The sequence below is a fragment of the Eretmochelys imbricata genome, chromosome 8 (assembly GCF_965152235.1).
Source record: "Eretmochelys imbricata isolate rEreImb1 chromosome 8, rEreImb1.hap1, whole genome shotgun sequence".
Classification (NCBI taxonomy): Eukaryota; Metazoa; Chordata; order Testudines; family Cheloniidae; genus Eretmochelys; species Eretmochelys imbricata.
The window spans coordinates 103,107,289-103,126,407 of record NC_135579.1 but is presented as its reverse complement, the minus strand read 5'-3'; the positions used below and the strand labels follow the sequence as shown (position 1 = coordinate 103,126,407).

The 19,119-nt window shown below is 46.3% G+C and overlaps 2 protein-coding genes across 5 annotated transcripts; one reads left to right on the top strand and one right to left on the bottom strand.

Moving 5' to 3' along the window:
- Positions 1-111: 111 nt before the first annotated feature.
- On the bottom strand, positions 112-11,075 carry LRRC41 (leucine rich repeat containing 41). 4 transcript variants are annotated; one of them, XM_077825145.1, is made up of 10 exons: positions 10,836-11,075; positions 10,164-10,250; positions 9,145-9,215; positions 6,136-7,366; positions 4,674-4,916; positions 3,316-3,480; positions 2,451-2,549; positions 1,795-1,917; positions 959-1,034; positions 112-411 (listed from the first exon to the last, which is right to left on the bottom strand). In XM_077825145.1, exons 1-10 carry the CDS (start codon positions 10,945-10,947, stop codon positions 177-179), a joined length of 2,442 nt encoding a protein of 813 aa, XP_077681271.1. In that variant the 5' UTR covers positions 10,948-11,075; the 3' UTR covers positions 112-176. The 4 variants fall into 4 exon arrangements, with proteins under 4 accessions (XP_077681271.1, XP_077681273.1, XP_077681272.1 ...); XM_077825147.1 differs by having other exon boundaries at positions 10,876-11,026; XM_077825146.1 differs by lacking the exon at positions 10,836-11,075 and adding an exon at positions 10,389-10,656.
- UQCRH (ubiquinol-cytochrome c reductase hinge protein) lies at positions 11,074-15,363 on the top strand. The gene is made up of 4 exons (XM_077825149.1): positions 11,074-11,214; positions 12,955-12,981; positions 13,699-13,860; positions 15,089-15,363. Exons 1-4 carry the CDS (start codon positions 11,158-11,160, stop codon positions 15,119-15,121), a joined length of 279 nt encoding a protein of 92 aa, XP_077681275.1. The 5' UTR covers positions 11,074-11,157; the 3' UTR covers positions 15,122-15,363.
- Positions 15,364-19,119: the final 3,756 nt, after the last annotated feature.

Genomic DNA, 19,119 nt, shown 5'->3' with positions numbered 1-19,119 from the left:
AGGGGTGGAAGAGCCTCTACTTTCTTCGTACACGTTTCTTATCCCAGCCGTGCCTGCTTCTGCACCATGCTTTGCGCACAGTGTGAACAGCAATGCCAACGAGACGGGGAGCACTGTTCTGTACAACTTTATTTCAAGCCATCGCTAACGATTTTACAGCAGTTCTTGGGCGTTCATTACATCACGCTAATGTAGTCAGCAAAGGCCTGCGAAGAGTCCCAGGTGTTGCTGACCACGCTGCACACAGCTCTGAGCCGCCGAAGAGCCTCTTGCGCTGTTGCAGCATCTTGGTCCAACCAGTTCTGAAAGAGGCGGAGGTGGGTAAACGTGATCTGCCCGCCTCGCTGCAGGATGTGGTTCTCCAGCTTCTTTGCAAACTCCAGGAGCCCGTCCGGCTTGATGCAATTTGAACTTTAAGGGGGTAAAACAGAGTAAAATGCAGTTAAGATCTTAGGTGCCTACAAGTTAAAATTCATTTGAGGAGGAAGAGTGTACTTATTCTCAAGCATCACAGTAATAATGGTAGGCAGTAGATACTAACAGCTTGATTGTATCCGATGGAGACAGGTCATGCATAAGAGCTGGTTATACTCTGCCTCTATAAAGGGCAGAGCTGTTCTGTCCGTTCTCCCACCAGCTGGCAAGCAATTGAACAAGCATGGTGTTTTTGTCATTAAACTAATTCCTAGCCATTTAAAACTGGGGCTTAGATGCTCCACAATGAAAGACGTATTTCTTTTTCTTCCCTTATGGTGTATGCAGGCATACCTACCTTTGAGAATGCTCAAATCCTGGGTAGCGGCAGCAAGGTGTTCCCTAAAACATAGTCTTAGTTGATGTGGTATCAGCTCAGCTAGTGAACAGAACGAGGCTCAGGATTTACCCTGCTGTTGGAGCACTGAAGTTTGTTTAAAAAGGGACGTGACGGGAGAGTATTATGGTTGAGGCCGCAGCATACCTGACGTCCAACTGGCAGATGGAAGAGGATGAATCTTCAGAGAAAATGTCAGCCAAGGCAACCAACCTGTGATTCCCTAATGATGGGAAAACAAATGACATGTGAAGCCACAACCACTGAAAGCGTCGAAGGAAGGAGGAAGGCGCAGCACCAAGGGACTTAAACAGCTTCAGCACTGGCCCATTACTACTAGAAACAGGGCTGCAATCAAACACCACCAAACAGCAAAGTGTGAAAGTCACTATGAAAGTTGGGCTTCACACTAGGGGCCTACCAGTGAGAGAGAGGTTTGATTAACATTACAGGTCCATTGAGCCATTCAATTCCTCATCCTCCCTACACCTTTAACTGTTACCTGAACATTACTAAAGCAAAAAGGTCCTGTCGGAAATCATTAAAGAAACCTGTAACTTTAGAAAGCTCTAAGTTGCATTGAGTAAGCCGATGCAGTTGCTTTAAGAGGCACAGTGTCTGCATAGTACACCTGGCTAGAGCGAGTGCTATCAGCTTTATTTCTAGCTATTCTAGACTCAGGGCCTTAATCTTCCACATCTGGAATCTCACCTCTGTCAGTGGCCAAAACCTAGCGCTTCACAGAAAGGGGGGAAAAATCCCATCATGCACCTGGATCATTGTGCAATGCAGCACATGGCTGAAATGCCCTATCTACCTCCATGAAAAATACTCATTCCACAAATGCCACTGTTTAACAGCTGTTGTGTGTTTAACTCAGTGGTAGAAGTTGGTCAGCAATGGCTCTGACTACTCTCCTGATAGTTAGCTGTCAGGGAGCTAGTGTAAAGGGATGCCCATATAGTTGCATTGACAGTACATACCAAGTCTGTTTCCAGGCAATTTGAGGCTCTTCAGAGTTGAATTTCTCTTCACTATTTTGATTATGTTGGATAGAAACTCAGTGGTGCAGCTTTCAAACAGCCGGCAAAAGGAAAATGTAATTTCTACCGAAAAAATACACACAGTGATAGATGTATCTTTGGCCTCTCTCATCACAGTCAGTAAATTTATTTATTTACATATTGCAGATCGCTTTGGGGGACCTGTTTAAGGTGCAAGAACTGAAACCATCCTTGCTAGGTACCTAGTTACAACATGCTTAAAATGAATAGTGTAGGCAGGACCCTCAATGGTGTTGTTAACCTGGGTAAAACCCTGATCATATCCCTCAGTTATGTGACCTGATTATAAGGTTATAGCACCATGCATGTTCTGTCTAACAGCCACGACCGTAACTCAGTTGTTTTGCACTGCAGACTGGCTTCAGAGCTTTATCGCTCCTTAGTCACAACCCAGGTATGTTCTCATCCCCCCTGCCCGCTGCCCCCAAAAGTCACACATCCCATCTCCTTCCCATTCCTGAGAATGAAACTGTCGGACAAATCCTGTACTCCCTAGGATCACACACTGACTCCAGCCTCAGCCCCACCAGCAGTCTGTGGTGCAGCCCCTGTGGGTGGGCGGGTGTTTGCTGTACCTTGAAGGACAGGGTCCTGCAGCAGGAGGAGAACTTCCTTCTGGTAGTCAGCAAGGTTCACATCATGGAAGCTCAGTCTCTTCAGGCCTCGATTACACTCTGCAAGACGGACAAAACCTTACTGGTCAGGTATCGTGTGTCTGTGTGTCAAAAGAAATGTGCTATCTGCTAATGAAATCCCAACCACACAGCTGGCTGTCCTGGATAAATAACAGCTCACCATTCACAGTACTTAAACTTACAAATTTAGGGCCAAATTCTGCCTTCAGATTTCTGCAATACAGTAACTCCCCACGGTAATTTTCACTAAAACAAAAATGGGAAGAAAATTCCTGCCGCCTTTTCCATTTTTCTGTGTTCGTGAATTGCGCCAAGTGTGTGCATTGTAGAGACGAGTAAAAATTTCAAAAGCACTTAGGTGCCTAATTCACTTTTGAAAATGGGACTTAAGTATGTTAGGCACTTTTGAAAATTTTACCTAGCACGTACAGTCCAAAGCAACAGAAAAGCAAATGGTTAGGGCTCTAGAAAGGCTCTGCAGAGACAGCTATGCCAGTATAGCTAGGCTGGTGGAGCCCCCTACTGGAGATACAATTTATACCAGCATAAGAAGATCTATCGATAAACAACCTCGGGCATAGCTGTGTCTACACAGGGTTTTGCCAGCGCTGCTATTTCAGTCAGGGGTGTGGAATTTTTCACACCCCTGAGTGAGACAGCTATGCCCACAAAACTTTGTAATGTAGACCTGTCCCCCGAGACAATACAGGTGGCAGAGGAACAGGGAGGCCCCTAGACAAGCTGCTCACAGGAGACCGTGATAGGTTTTGTCCAAGAAGCTCACTGCACAGTTTCATTGTGTTACCTTTGAGTGCTTGCAGAAGGAGCCCAAACTCCAGGGGACAGGAAATTGTAGCACTGTCCAGAGACAACTGCTGGAGAGACCTTGAGGCTTTCAACACAGGCAAAAGGAGACTGGTCTGCAGAGGTTCTCTGGGGAATCGGATCTCTAACTGTTCCAGGCAGCTCTCTAAAGGGAGGGGGGGAAAATGTTTGTTGGCAAATGCTTTCTCTCAAAAATGTCTGATAAATGCATTTGGTTCCCAGAAGAACTAAGTCATCCACTGTACCCATCACCAGTGTCTGGGTGCATGGAAGAGTAATGAATATATAGACTTGGGGTAAAATTTTCCTGTGTGACTTAGGCACCTCAGTCTCATTGATTTTCAGTAGGACTTATGCTCCTAAACACCTAAGTCACATTTGAAAATTTTATCCCCTTATCCACAAAAGCTGAATCAGCCTTTCATTCCAGGACACAGTTCTTCACAGATCCCATTCAAAGCCAAAAGCCTGTGGCTTGGTCTACACTTAAGTTATACCAGCATAGTTGTGTTGGTCAGGGGTTTGAAAAAAACACACCCTTGACTGACATAGTTACACTGACCAAACCCCCAGCATAGACGCAGATGTGCTGACATAAGAGTGCTTAGCTGACATCATTCAGGGAGGTGATATTCCTACGCTGACAGAAGAACTACTTCTATCAGCAAAGGCTGTGTCTACACTAGGGGGCTATGGCAGCAGAGGCTGTACAGTGTAGACATAACGCCCTGAAGACCAACAAATCTGTTGAAAGAAGGGAGGAAGTGGGTTCCAGAATCTGCAGTCCCTGACCTGCTACAGCACTCAGACATGGAAATCCCGGGGCTTAGCAATAGCCTTGCACTTGATCTCAGCTATCATGATGGTGAACAGAGTTTTTTTTCCGACTGACACCAGCCAACCTATACAAGGCCTTATATATCATAGTCAATAGCATGAATTGCACACACAAGTGAACAGGAAGCCAGAACAGCACAGCAGATCTGGACCACACAGGTAAGCAAACCAACAGCCACTTTCTGCACTGACCATAGGTTCTGCCTGGCCTTGTTAGGTGCTGATGTGTTTGGTATTTTACATGACACAATTAAAGACGTTCTGTCCAGGAGCCCTAAAAAGTTGTACCACATCAGAGCGTACAACAGACTGGAGGTCACAATCAATCTGCAGGTGGAAAATTGTAGCGAGGTCTGACTCTCAAAGGAATGGTCACAATCACCTAGCTAAGTGCAAACTGGGCCAGGACTTAAGCATCTTACCCTGTGTGCAAAGGCGGTTGAACCTACTGCTTTAAACAAACAGCAAGATCTCATGTACTAGTCAGCGTCTATAGTCTACCTGGAATTTCTGCCTCCGAGCTCGAATGCCCTTCTGGCCTGTTCCCCTCCAGCTGGTTTTTGAGATCAAAGCTGACCGAGAGCGTGTGAAGGCGGGGGAAGGCAGTCAGGATGGACCGAACAAGCTCCACCGAGGGGATGTATGAAAACACGTCACTCACACGCACCACATGGAGGCTGCAGTCTCTGCGGTGAGAGAGGGCCCGGAGCCCAGACAGGATGCAGAAGATATTAGCGCCCAGGCCTGAAACCAACATTTCAATAGCAAGCAAGATGGGTGTTACATACACAGAGAGAGCACATAATTCAGCAAGGCTGGAACAAAGAAACAGCCTGTATCACCTGCACCTTTCTAACAGATCCCAGTGTTGGACTGTGGACCGGTTTCCCCAGGGAAGAGGTAGAAGCCATCATTTAGCAATTTAAAACTGGACAATGCACTAGACAAATTACAGGGAACAATCCTGCACTTCAGGGATGGATTAGATGGCCTCTGATTAGTAAAATATGTGATTAACTCTAGGCAATGTCTTAAGAACTCCAGAGTCTTTCATACATATTGACAACGTCAGATATAAAAGATTGACTAGGACATTTTGTCCATTTCCACTAGCCAGTACAGAACTCTTATCAGCAGGGCTTTATTAAGCCCAGTGCAATGTTCCGAGCTTCCCACAATTCCTTTTGGGAACTATTCTATAAACTAAGACTCTTATCCTGTAACCTGCCCCCACACAACTCCACTGATTTCAGTAGAGCTCAGCATGGGTGCAGGAATCTGCCTGCATGCAAAAGTCTGGAGGATCAGGATCTATCAGACTTCACCATTCGGAAGTTATCCTTTTGCTCTGTTTCACCCCCACTACTCCTAGTTAGACTGATTTGTCCCTTTAATCTGATGGGTTTACATCCCAGTTCCTTCTCCAAAGTAAAGTTACCATAAATGTACATAGGAACAAAAAATGTCACAGGATGTTTTTACTATGCAGTGAAGAATCCCCTCTGGACCCCATTAAAATATTAAACCCTTTTATTATTAATTATGGATAATATAGTGGTGTCTAAGGGCCAGTCAAGAATAGGGCCCCACTGTGCTGTACACAGTAGAAGGTCTCTGTCCTTTTCTTCCTTTCCCTTCTCTCACTGCTTGTATCATCTTCATTATACTCTACTTGCATCATAGCACATTTTCCTCTAACACAGACACACCCCTCTCATATTTTAAGCCCGGTTGCTGCTGATCAGCTTTCCCTTGCTTTTTTCCCTACTTAAAGAAAGCCTTGCATGGTTTGAAGCGTCCTTGCTACCTATATTTTCAGGGTGAGCTTAAGAGTGCCCAATGATGTCTGTTCCACCCAACCAAAATTTCAGTGCAGATCTTAGCAGTTTTTAGAAGTTGGCTTCAGTCAGAAACCAGATTGTCAAACACGCCTGAAATTAAAAGCTCTGTTATTACTACTAACCATTGTAAGACAGAACCAGCTTTTCTAAAGATGCCCAAGAGCTCAGCAGGTTCCCCAAAGCTCGACAGGTGTCCCCAGTCAGAGGGATGGAGAACAATTCCAGCGTGGATACACTTCGGAAGCGGCATGCTGCTTTCAGAGGAAGGATTCCGACAGATCCTCCTTCCGTGCAGCCAACACCCTCAAAGCTAGGCGTGTCTGCTGGGGAAGGGGCCCAGCCATCAATGCTTTCCCCCTCCTGGGCATTGCTTTCATAGAGTGACTCTGCCGTCTCCTCCTCCTCCCTAGCAACAGCGAAGACAAAATCATAAAGATCTTCCGCGTCCGCACGAGCTCTGCGGTTTCTCCTGGTGCAGCGGCGCTTCCTCCCCACTGCCGTCTTAAACCGTCTATAGGGCTTTCGGAAAGCGGGGCCAACCGAAGATCTTTTTGGTAGGGAAGGAGAAGACTCTCCTTTAATGTTGTAATACTCAGGGGGCACCTTGCAGCTTATACCTTGACATGGTAGGTTGTGCAAAGGACGGCTCCCCAATCCGCAGAGCACTGGAGTTTTAACAATGCCACTACTGCTCCTGGACAGTTCTATAGAAGCTTGGGAGTCAGGATCAGCGTCTTGAAGCACTTTGGCTGAAGCAGTTTGGGCCTTCTTGCTTCTTGACTCACTATCACCCCACTGGACAGTCCCTGATTGTTCAGCAGATCCACAGCACAGCTGAGTTGACTCTAGCAGGGCATCATCCTCTTGAGTTAGCAGGCCTTGGGCGTCCAACTCCTCTCTGCAAAGACTGCAAGGGCTGCCCTGGTGCACAAGTGTCTTACCTGGGAGCCAAAACCCGGCACTCATACTCAGAATGAGGACTAAAAGTACTTTATCGGGAACTGGCCAGGAACACATGGATACCTGGCTGACAGCTCCATGGTGGATCAGATGATGAAGCAGCAAACTTAGTGAATGTCTAACGGACAGATCGGAGGTCAGCAGATGACGGAACTTCAAGGTTCTCAGTGAGCCAGCCAGATTTTCTAGCACTCTTTGGTTGGGCTCAGCAGTGAGCTCTGCTACCCCCTGCAGCATGTTACAGATGGTGAGCTGCGTAACATGCCGCGAGCTGTGGAGTAGGGGTGAAAAATGGCGGTCACTCAGGCGCTGATCTGAAGAAACATCCAAAACTCCATGCAGGACATTTGAGAAGAAAGTTTCAAGGAACTTCTTCCTCCAACTTGTTATGTTCTGTAATAAAATCCCAGAATTAATGGATGTTATCCTCATTTAAACAAGGACACACTGGGAAAGAGGGAGTGGACTTTCACCCTAGGATGCTAATTCAGATTCTATCTAGGTCAGTAGTGACCATAAGCTGTTATCATCTGACACAGCGTTTAGTGGCTTCAGTCAACATCACAGAAACCACCACTGCCACTAGTTTCCCAGTTGTCATCAGTTTCTGTAGAGGTCAAGGATGTGCCATGGAGACTCAAATACCCTCTCATCCCAACAGGCAGTCCCTTCAGGAAAGTTTGGGGGAATATTGGCGGTAAACAAGTTTATACTGCCACAACCTGTGCCGCATGGATTCCATGTTGCAAGGCAACATTTGACACCAGCTAAGGTTCTGATCCTGAAAAGTACTGTAGTCCGACAACTGGCGTTGAAGGTCTTAATTAAAATCAGTGGGAGGGCTCAGTGTATCAGAATCAGGCTTACAGACATATTGTACTCCCTAATCCTTCAGGGTTCTAATTCAACAGTTTATTCCCCATGTCTCTTTACTCCAATACCTGCACAGCAGAGACTTTACAACTGGGGCATCTGGGGGTAGCACCCACACAGCAACAACAGAGACGGGGCAAGAATTTTAAGGTCAGAAGGGACCTTTATGGTCATCTAGTCTGACCACCGATATAACGCAAGACACAGAACTGCACCAAGTGGCTCCTGCATCAAAAGCCCATTATTTCTAGCTGAGCAAGAACATCTCTTTAGACAGAAATCCAAGACTGATTTACAGACAAAGTGAGGGAGACTCCACCATGTTCCTTAGTAAATTTGTTCCAATGGAGAGTTACACTCACTGGTAAAAAATTGCACCTTATTTCTACTCTGAACTTGTTCAGCTTCAGCTTCCAGTTGTTTGATCTTGCTACGCCTTTGTCTGCTGGATTAAAGAGCACTCTACTATGAGAAATCTTCTCCCCGAGCAGGTTCTTATAGACCAGGATCAAATCACCTCTTAACCTTCTCTTTGTTAAACTAAACAGATTGAGCCTCTTTATTTTCTCACTCTAAGGGAAGTTTTCCAGACCTCAAATCATTTTTGTAGTTCTTTTCTGATCACTTTCCAATTTGTCAACAATCTTTTTAAAGTGTGGACATCACAACTGGACACAGTAACACCATATACAGTGGGTACAACACCTCTCTATTTCTACTCAACATTCCCCATTCTTATATATCCAAGGATTGCATTTGTTCCCTTAGCCACCACATTACACTGTGAGCACACGTTCAGCTGGCTATCAACCATGGCCCCCAAGTCCCTTGCTGAACTATGCTTTCCAAAATACAGTCCCTCATCCTCTAAATGTGACCTACATTCTTGATTCCTAGAATGTAATAAACTCAGAGTAAAATAAATTTACTTTCATCCCAATTCCATGCACGTTCATTGTGAGGCCCAAAATGTACAGCGCACATGCATACACTCCAGCAGTGGGCTTCATCCTAATATACTAAGCCCACAAAGTGCTATAGCATCCTTCTGGATGAAAAATTATATATAAGTACAAGATAAGGTGTTTTATGGAACATTTTGAATACCAGGGTGACATCCTAATCCCCGATCCTGTAAATATTTACATGTGTTTAACTTTAGACATGTCAGTAGTCTCACTCAAATCAATGGAATTATTCACATACTCAAAGTGAAAAATATGAATAAGTGTTCGCAAAATTGAGGTGTAAACTTTGTGTCCTTTCTAAATTGGTCCATCAGCAGCTTTCCAACTCACCTCTGACTTGGATGGTCTGATTTTCATCACATCGTTCCAGAGTTTGTGCCATATGGGCTGGGTTGAGAGTCCTGAAATACAAACAATTTTACACCAAATCCTCTATCTCAAAAGATTTACTCAATTTTCCCTTCTCAGGTTTCACAATGATGTTAATTTAAAACAAATAAGATTAGAAACACGAGTCATCAAATACTATTTTTTGGAGAACATTCAGGGCACTAGATCGATACTGATTTAAAAGAAATAAGACATTTTATGTTTGCTAAAGAGGCACTATGTGGTTAAAATAATATTTTAAAAGATATTTAGTACAAAAATAATCTTTTCCCTGTTACCTATTACATATCAGATTGTTATTCTTTTAGTTTTGGTAATCTAATTAATTATTATAAATTAATTAAAACTTTTCTGTACTAATCCTGCCTATGTACTTTTAGTATTCCTCATTTTGGACACTAAATAATAATTTTCACTGTTGAATACTTACATAGAAGCAAAAAGCAGCAAAGTTTGGATTACAAATGTTGCAGGCAGTGTTATTATTTACAAAACTATTTCCAGTGGAATTTAAACAACCAAATATACTAAGTATTTCTTGTCTTAGGAATTGAAAATGTTATTTTTAGAAAGCCAAAGTTTGGGATGAAATTTGACTTGATGGTGTCTTTTAAAAACTATACATTTGGGGATTTTCACTGAATTCTCATCTATTTAAACAGACTGTATGTAACAGACACCATCAGCCCTTTTAAATAATATTATTATTCATCAGCCATGGTTGGCAGTGATCAAAAATCATTATCTTTAATGCTGTTCAGTGTTCTATAAGAAATGTATTTGGCATTCTAAATCCAGTTCCAATTAGGGAAAACGTCCACACCAAAAAACTTCTCATAGCTGATAGTAATTGCTATTCCTTGTTAACAGTTTCAGCGGAGAGGCCCAGAACCAAATGATCAATGGAGACCAAACAACCCTTCAACTTTAGAGAAAACAGTTTTATGAATAAAACTGACCTTTTTTCACAGCAATGTCCTCAATCCTTTCCAGGTAATAGATATTAAGCAAAGGCAGGATGCCCTGGAGTATCTGTCCAGGAAGTGCTTTGGGGCGGGAGAAGAGAACAGATGCAGAACGCTTTATAAGTCTGGGAGGCGGAAAAGGTTTAGAGAGACAACAAAATAAAATGGAGACTGAAGTTCCCACTAGGGTAACACTTTGGTCCATGGATTAATGTTCACCTAAACGTGCAGCATTTTGGCACTTGCACTTAAAGCAGAGACAAGAACCCATCACCACTGTGCCCCATGTCCAAGTTGGTCCAGTCAGGTTCCACAGCGATGCCTTCCTCACACAGACCCTAGGGATGGGGACGCCCTGGTAACTCTGGGGCACTCAGCGCTCAATGTGCTGCCATCACAGATGTCACATACCTAACTCAGCTCCCACCAGACACGCTGCATTGGAAGAAACCTGGGACCCCCGCCCACTTCACCACCAAACACTTGCGACATCCCCCAAGTTGGGACCCGCCCCCAACACACACATATATACTGGGACTCGCCCCCCCTCCCGCAGGCCCCCCACTGCCCAGGACTCAGACGATCCCGCCCCAAACTGCATTAGGACAGATGTGAAACACCCCCCATTGCAGTGGGACAGGCCCGGGACCCCCGCGCCCCCCTTACCCCAAACCTCTCTCTCCAGGGTCCCCATGGCGGAGCTCACCACCACCCCACTCAGCTCGAAGAGGCTGGGGGGGCTCCCACCAGCGGCCCCTCCCTCCGCCCGGGCCTCCATGGCCGCCGCCGCCCTCACTCAGACGAGCACCCTAGGGGCGGGCTCGCCGCACAGAGAGAAACAGCGCCGGGCAGCGCCGCCATCTTGGGAGGGTCACGCGGGCCTGGCTTCCGCTTCCGGGTGAGAGGGGGCCCCGGAGAGGCGGGGTTTCCGGCGGGTGACCCTGGCGAGTCCTTCTGCGCCTGTGAGGCAGCCCGGAGCGGAGCGGCGATGGGGCTGGGGGACGAGGAGATGCTGGAGGGACGCAGCGGGGAACCTGAGGTTGAGGTGAGGTGAGGTGATGCCGGCCTAGCACGGCCGGGGGCCGCCTCTACCCCACCGCGGCCTGTCCCCTGCCGGCCCCGCTCTTCCCGTACCCGCCCTCGGGACCCGGGCCGCACCACAGCTTCTCTCCCTCCGCCTCCCCCATAGCCGTGTCCCGTGCCGGCCGCCGTACCCTGCCCCCCCGCCCTCTGGAGCCGGCGCGCGCCACAGCTTGTCTCCCTCCGCCTCCCCCATAGCCGTGTCCCCTGCCGGCCGCCGTACCCTGTCCCCCCATCCTCGGGACCCAGCCCGCGCCACAGCTTCTCTCCCCTACAGCCATGTCCCCTGCCGGCCGCCGTACCCTGCCCCCCCGCCCTCGGGACCCGGCCTACGCCACAGCTTCTCTCCCCCCGCCTCCCCTATAGCCGTGTCCCCTGCCGGCCGCCGTACCCTGCCCCCCCATCCTCAGGACCCGTCCCGCGCCACAGCTTCTCTCCCCCCGCCTCCCCCATAGCCGTGTCCCCTGACGGCCGCCGTACCCTGCCCCCCCGCCCTCTGGAGCCGGCGCGCGCCACAGCTTCTCTCCCTCCGCCTCCCCCATAGCCGTGTCCCCTGCCGGCCGCCGTACCCTGTCCCCCCATCCTCGGGACCCGGCCCGCGCCACAGCTTCTCTCCCCTACAGCCGTGTCCCCTGCCGGCCGCCGTACCCTGCCCCCCCGCCCTCGGGACCCGGCCTACGCCACAGCTTCTCTCCCCCCGCCTCCCCTATAGCCGTGTCCCCTGCCGGCCGCCGTACCCTGCCCCCCCATCCTCAGGACCCGTCCCGCGCCACAGCTTTTCTCCCCCACAGCCGTGTCCCCTGCCAGCCGCCGTACCCTGCCCCCCCGCCCTCGGGACCCGGCCCGCGCCACAGCTTCTCTCCCCCCGCCTCCCCCATAGCCGTGTCCCCTGCCGGCCGCCGTACCCTGCCCCTCCGCCCTCGGGACCCGGCCCGCGCCACAGCTTCTCTCCCCCACAGCCGTGTCCCCTGCCAGCCGCCGTACCCTGCTCTTCCGGGCTGGGCCCCTCACCTGCCGGGAGCCCCACGAGGCTGGCTGGGCTTGCGCTGCGGAGCCTCCCGCTGCAGGGCCTGTGGAGCCGCTCGGCGCCCAGCTGTTCCCGTGCCCACGCCCCGGGCCATCTCAACTCCTGGGCTGCCTGGGACGGGGCGGGTTCCGGGGGCGCCTAGCAGCAGGTCTGGAGCCCTGGCGCTAGGCGCTGTACAGACTCGGACCAACGCGCTGGCACACGAAGACAGTAGAGAGCAGGTGGAGACGCTGGGGGAGCACACGGAAGAAACGAGACCGCACTGATCAGCGGGCGCGGGGGGCTTAGCAATTCAGTTTCAACTGCAAGAGTGGGAACGTTTGTACAAAACAAAACTGTTCTCTAATGGCGCGGGGGAGAGCCTTACGCATGGAGACTTAAAGGATCTAGGCAGACAAATTTGCACAGTTTCTTCCTGAAAGAACTGGCTTAAAGATTAAGCTGTTGAGGTGAAAACAGAGTATAAATCAGAAATAAATCATATAACCTGCTGTTCGTTCAGTGTCTGGAATTAATCAAGCCATACAAAATAAAGCTGAAAGACAAATTCCTAAAGCCTGCATGTGGCTTGTGGAAATAGCTTTTATACTCAATAGACTCTTAAGTGTGTATAATGGCATAAATGCTTTCTGTATGGCATAATATAACTGACTTTTATCTGGTATCTCTTTCTTCCAGGAAGAGGAGGAGGAGGCAGAGCTAGTGGTAAGAACTACTGAAGCTTAGAAACCTTTTCCACCAAGGAAAAACTGCAAGACGCATAAATGTTTTGTAATGGATGTGAACTATGCTTTTTCTCTTTGATTAACCAAACTTGTTCTAAACAAGGGGCTGATGAAATTAACACTTGTGGTGTCTCATTTACTGTGCAGTATACAGGGAATAGAATGAACTAATGTCTAAAGACCTGGTTTTCAGTGAACTTGTAGGTGTACACTTGTGTGCAATTTTGTACCGTGGTTACCATGTGCTCAAGCATAATCTGGTAGTGTGTGCAAAGTAAGTGTTTCTTTGTACATGTGCAAATGTGTGGGGTTTTTATCAGTGTGTTTCTATGGGCTTGCTGATTGTCAGGCCCTGGATATAATGTGTAGTTTATATGTGATACGCTTTCATTTTGAGAGCCATGGAGGCTTCTAGCACCGCAAATGGTACGTACTTGTGGTTGTGGTGTTTTTTGCTCATCTCTTTTTTAGAAGAGGTACAGAGCAGGGGCATTTTCCTCAGCTGAGGACATGCCTCCCCAGCTTGGTTGTGCGTGTGTAGTGTTACCTGTTAGCATGCAATGGAATTTGGTTTGGAACTATTGTCTGAACTCTCAAAGTCTGTTCTTTGCATAAGATTTGCATCTGACCACGTAGAATAAGTAACTCTGCAAACTGTGTTGTCGGACTTTTTGTTCTCTTTGAACTTGACCCTCAGGATCCTTTAACCACAGTAAGGGAGCACTGTGAGCAGACTGAGAAGTGCGTGAAGGCACGGGAGAAGCTGGAGCTGTGTGATGCGCGAGTGTCTGCAAGGTCCCACACGCAGGAGGAATGTACGGAAGAGCTTTTTGACTTCCTGCATGCCAGGGACCACTGTGTAAGTTCAACAGAGGCTGATACCTAGTCATTTGTGTTGGTTTGCAATCTCTAATGGGACGTGGCTCAATCAGTACCTTATTTCTATAATATCTGGTTGTTACGTCACACTCTTCATCAGTAGATCTCAAATCACTTGACAAAGGACATCAGTATCATTATCCCCATTCTACAGATTTGGAAAACTGAGGCTCAGAGGTGAAAGTCATCCAGCAAGCCAGTGGCAGAGCCAGGAATAGAACCAGGTCTCCTACTTCCCAGTCCAGTGTCATGGCCATCAGCCCAGATTGCATCTATATGGCTGATGATGCTCTAAAACGCTTTATTTGATTGCAGTATAGGGTGAATGAATAAGAACAAGCATCTACTGAATCAGTGGTTTTAGAGTAGCAGCTGTGTTAGTCTCCATTTGCAAAAAGAAAAGGAGGACTTGTGGCACCTTAGAGACTAACCAATTTATTTGAGCATAAGCTTTCGTGAGCTACAGCTCACTTCATCGGATGCATTCATCGGATCAAGTGAGCTGTAGCTCACGAAAGCTTATGCTCAAATAAATTGGTTAGTCTCTAAGGTGCCACAAGTCCTCCTTTTCTATTTACTGAATCAATGTTGTTTTTAATTTTAAAGAACTCTGAACCTTGATCCTGTGAGGTGATTTTTTTTTCTCTTAAATACTTATTTGTTCCTGCTTTTGTGTTTGAAATTCTGACTCATTATAACCGTTACATTTATTGCAGTCTATGGGATAAGAACACTCGGGGGGAATGGTTTGGTTTTGGTTTTCTTAGAGGGCCCTGTGCTGATCAATATGCACTATAGTACTACTACTAGATACAGCTCATCTCTGAAGCAGATGGATTAATTTGAAATATTGGAGTTTGTAAGAACACCTGGCTTGAAAAAACAATTTATTATTGCTAGTTTGTCAGCCTCTAGTAGTTGGTTTGAAGTACACTTTTGTAGCCTTCATAAGCTTGTTTGAAGAAAGACAAAGGTGGGACCATATAGACAATTAGAAAATTATTGGTGGTCAAGGAAGACAAACTTCTCTGTGATCAATCCTCTAATTATGTTGCTGCTGTTTTAAAGAATCTGAGATACAGAAGATAGGGACGTAAAGATAGGGAAGTGAGGAGAGAGAGAGAATGTGATGTCTGTTCAGTTCTCAAGACCTTTGTGTTGAGAGAACCTGTCAGTTACTGAAAGCTTTTTTCACCTTGCCTTTTTAGGTGGCTCACAAACTCTTTAAGAATCTGAAGTAAATGTTGGAGCAAGTCTCACCATCTGCCTCCATCGTTCAGCTGGAACACGGTGCAGTTTCTTTTTGGATTCCAAGTGCTGCTTGCTGCCCGTTATTGTGAATGTACAGTATAAGTGAACAGCTTCCTGGCTGTGCTGTGGTGATCCAGGTGCCAACGTGTCATTGCATCTCTGTTCCATGAAAAATGTGCAGCTGTAAGAAAACCATCTTCTATGGTTTTCCATATTAAACATTTTCAAAGTTCCTGTGGAAATGGCTTCATTTTATGACTACTTAATGAAGACTGTTAATTAATATTAATAACTAGACAGCAGGGAGGGGAGGTGTCCTCCCTGTTGTAGGAATTCCCTTATGCATAACCATTACTAGCAGGATGAGGATCAAGGACAAGCACAGATACAACTTTGTGCTTGTTGGAACTGTGAAGAGATTATTTCTGGGCCCCTTTCTTCTGGTATGTGGAGACTAGACAGGACTACTCATAAATCTGCCAGTATCTTATCTTAATCGGCAGGAAGGCACAAAGGTATTTATGCCCTTTCTATAAGGGACGGGTGTGCTACCTCCAGGCTATGCTTAAGAAAAGGAGTGGAATCATATTTGTGCAATACAAAAGGTCCCCATTGTTTTAAACACCCCTCTGACTTTAAGACACCCTCCCTGGTATCTACCCTACAGCTAGAATTACAGTAAGTGTATGCAGACTCAAACCATGTTAGCAATCATGTCAGCTAGGCATATCCAATACATTGATACAGCAGCTTTTTCACAAGAATCATGACTGGAAGGGACCTCGAGAGGTCATCTAGTCCAGTCCCTGCACTCATGGCAGGTCTAAGTATTATCTAGTCCACCTCTGACAGGTGTTTGTCTAACCAGCTCTTAAAAAATCTTTAGTCATGGAGACTACACAACCTCCCTAGGCAATTTATTCCAGTGCTTAACCACCCTGACAGCTACGAAGTTTTTCCTAATGTCCAACCTAAACCTGCCTTGCTGCAATTTAAGCTCTTTGCTTCTTGTACTATCCTCAGCAATTAAGAAGAACAATTTTTCTTCCTCCTCCTTATAACAACCTTTTATGTACTTGAAAACTGTTATCATGTCCCCTCTCAGTCTTTTCTTTTCCAGACTAAACAAACCCACTTTTTTCAGTCTTCCCTCATAGGTCATAGACCTTTAATCATTTGCTCTTCTCTGGACTTTTTCCAATTTATCCACATCTTTCCTGAAATGTGGCACCCAGAACTGGACACAATACTCCAGTTGAGGCCTAATCAGCATGGAGTAGAACGGAAGAATTACTTCTTATGTCTTGCTTACAATACTCCTGCTAATACATCCCAGAATGTTTGCTTTTTTTGCAATAGAGTTACTGTTGACTCATTTAGCTTGTGATCCGCTATGACCCCCATATCCCGTTCCGCAATACTCCTTCCTAAGCAGTCATTTCCCATTTTGTATATGTGCAACTGATTGTTCCTTCCTAAGTGGAGTACTTTGCATTTGTCCTTATTGAATTCCATCCTATTTACTTCAGACCAATTCTCCAGTTTGTCCAGATCATTTTGAATTTTAGTCCTATCTTCCTAAGCACTTGCAACCCCTCCCAGCTTGGTGTCATCCACAAACTTTATAAGTGTACTCTATGCCATTTATCTAAATCACCGATGAAGATATTGAACAGAACCAGACCCAGAACTGATCCCTGCGGGACCCAGCTCATTATACCCTTCCAGCATGACTGTGAACCACTGATAACTACCCTCTGGGAACAGTTTTCCAACCAGTTATGCACCCACCTTATAGTAGTTCCATCTAGGTTGCATTTCCCTAGTTTGTTTATGAGAAGGTCATGTGAGACAGTGTCAAAAGCTTTACTAAACTCAAAATATACAACATCTACCGCTTCCCCCCAACCACAAGCCTTGTTACCTTGTCAAAGAAAGCTGTCATGTTGATTTGACACTATTTGTTCTTGACAAATCCATGGTGACTGTTGCTTATCACCATGGCCTTATTGGCTTCTACAAAGCTGTCTTGATACACACCCATCAAGTGCATTGTGAGGAAAATCTTGGCAAATAGCCCTTACTGGCTCAGCTCCTAATGCTGGGGCCTGTGGGTGTCTTTTATATTCTGCAATATACTTTACAATCTTGTCATACAGTGTGCCCTAAGATGGCAAAGTGGTATAGTCACAGATGTGGTTAGGCAAGTCCTCCTCAAAGAGTCCAAATGGAGTTACAGTTCAACAATTTTGCTAGAGCCCTGCTTGGAAGCAGGGTTAAAACACTATATGCCCATCTTGGTTAAATGCCTCTAGTGACTCTGGGTGCCCCACTTCACACATCTTAATGGAGACTGAGTTTGAGAGTTGGTGCTCAGCACTTTTGGAAAATGAGGCGGCTTTAAGGTCTCAAGTGGGAGACCCAAAACCACTAGTCATTTCTGTAAGTGGCCCATGTTTTGTGGGGTCACCTACAGCATTGACTCAAAATGCAGCTCTTTGTAGTACAGATGGGACTTATGCTGAATTAAGATTTAAGGGAGCATCTTTAGCATCTAATAATTCTTCATACTGATGCTGCCACAAGTTCATTGTGTCACTTCACAAGTAACTCGATGAATATTTTTCCCTCATGCCTGGAGCTTCAAAGCACAATATGTAAAATAACAGTTCTTGGATTTAAAAGCATCAGACTTTCTTGCTACCATAGTGTTCTGTAACTCTATCAGCAATGAATTAAATGGAGCATCCTTCTCACAACCCTGGCCTGGGTATGAGAGCTTCACGTTAAAGAAAATATTTCGTGGGCTACAGACATTAAAATATCACAGTAATTTTCAGAATACTACAGCAGAATAATGTCTAGCTCATAAAGTGCTTTGAAGTATTAAACATACTGTGCACAAAAACTCTGCTGAAGGACTGATCTGGTGATCGTATGCCTTAAAAAAAAAGTGTCTTTTGAAAAATTGCAAGACTGGAAACTGGATGGCTGTTTTTTGACTGTAGAAACCTGTCACACAAGGTATTCTAAGCAGCTGTCTCTGCACCAAGGTTTACAGGTATAGTGAATTTTATGCTTATGAAAGGTGTGCTGGCTTGTCACCTATGGAGACCAAATTCATTGGTGTATGCACACACCAGGTATAGCACTATCAGTGAAAGTGTAATTTGGCCCTGAGCTGGAAGATCCTCCTTTTGGGCTTGTTATGCCTTGGGTCTGTTGGGAAGCATACTGTAAATTGAAATGCTGTGATATTTCTCAGGGTGCCCAAGACTGAGAGTCACCTTCTTTCCATCCCCTCCAGTGAGAGAGAGGATTGCTTGTGCTTAACTGGGTGTCAGTCACCCAAGCACTCTCCTCAGGTCAATGCTAGATCTTTACATTGCAGGTTAACAAAAGGTGCACCATAAGCCCCTGTGAAGATCTGCCTTTCGCATTCAGCCCTTAACCACTGAACACTCCCAGTAACACCAGGTATGCTGCCCCCGAGGGACAGTGTACACACCAGGTTGAATAATTCAACTCAGGATCAGCTCCTCTTACAATACCACAGTACTGAGTTGTGTTTATGGTGAAAACAATTGTAAGCTTATTAAAAATCAAGCTTTTTAAGAGCTAGTGAGACAGGATAATGGAAATAGAAGGGTTACCGATAAAACAGAATCAACAGGTGCTTTCTAGAGACTAAACTTTAACAAGCTGACCCCTTCGCTAAAGCAGTCTTATCTCACCCAAAGGCTTGTGAATGTAATCACACTGCCCAATTACTGCCCAGGTGCAGGATAAAGGGGTCGCCTTTACCTCCTAGGTACACCCTCCCCAAACCTAGTTGTCTTTGCACAGGGCTAGGCTAACCCCCAGGGCTTGTTTTGTCTCGGGTGCTCCTTGGCGGTTGGCTTTGTAGCTAAAGAGGGTGTTGTGTTGGCTTACAATGCTTAATTTAGGTTTCAGAGTAACAGCCGTGTTAGTCTGTATTCGCAAAAAG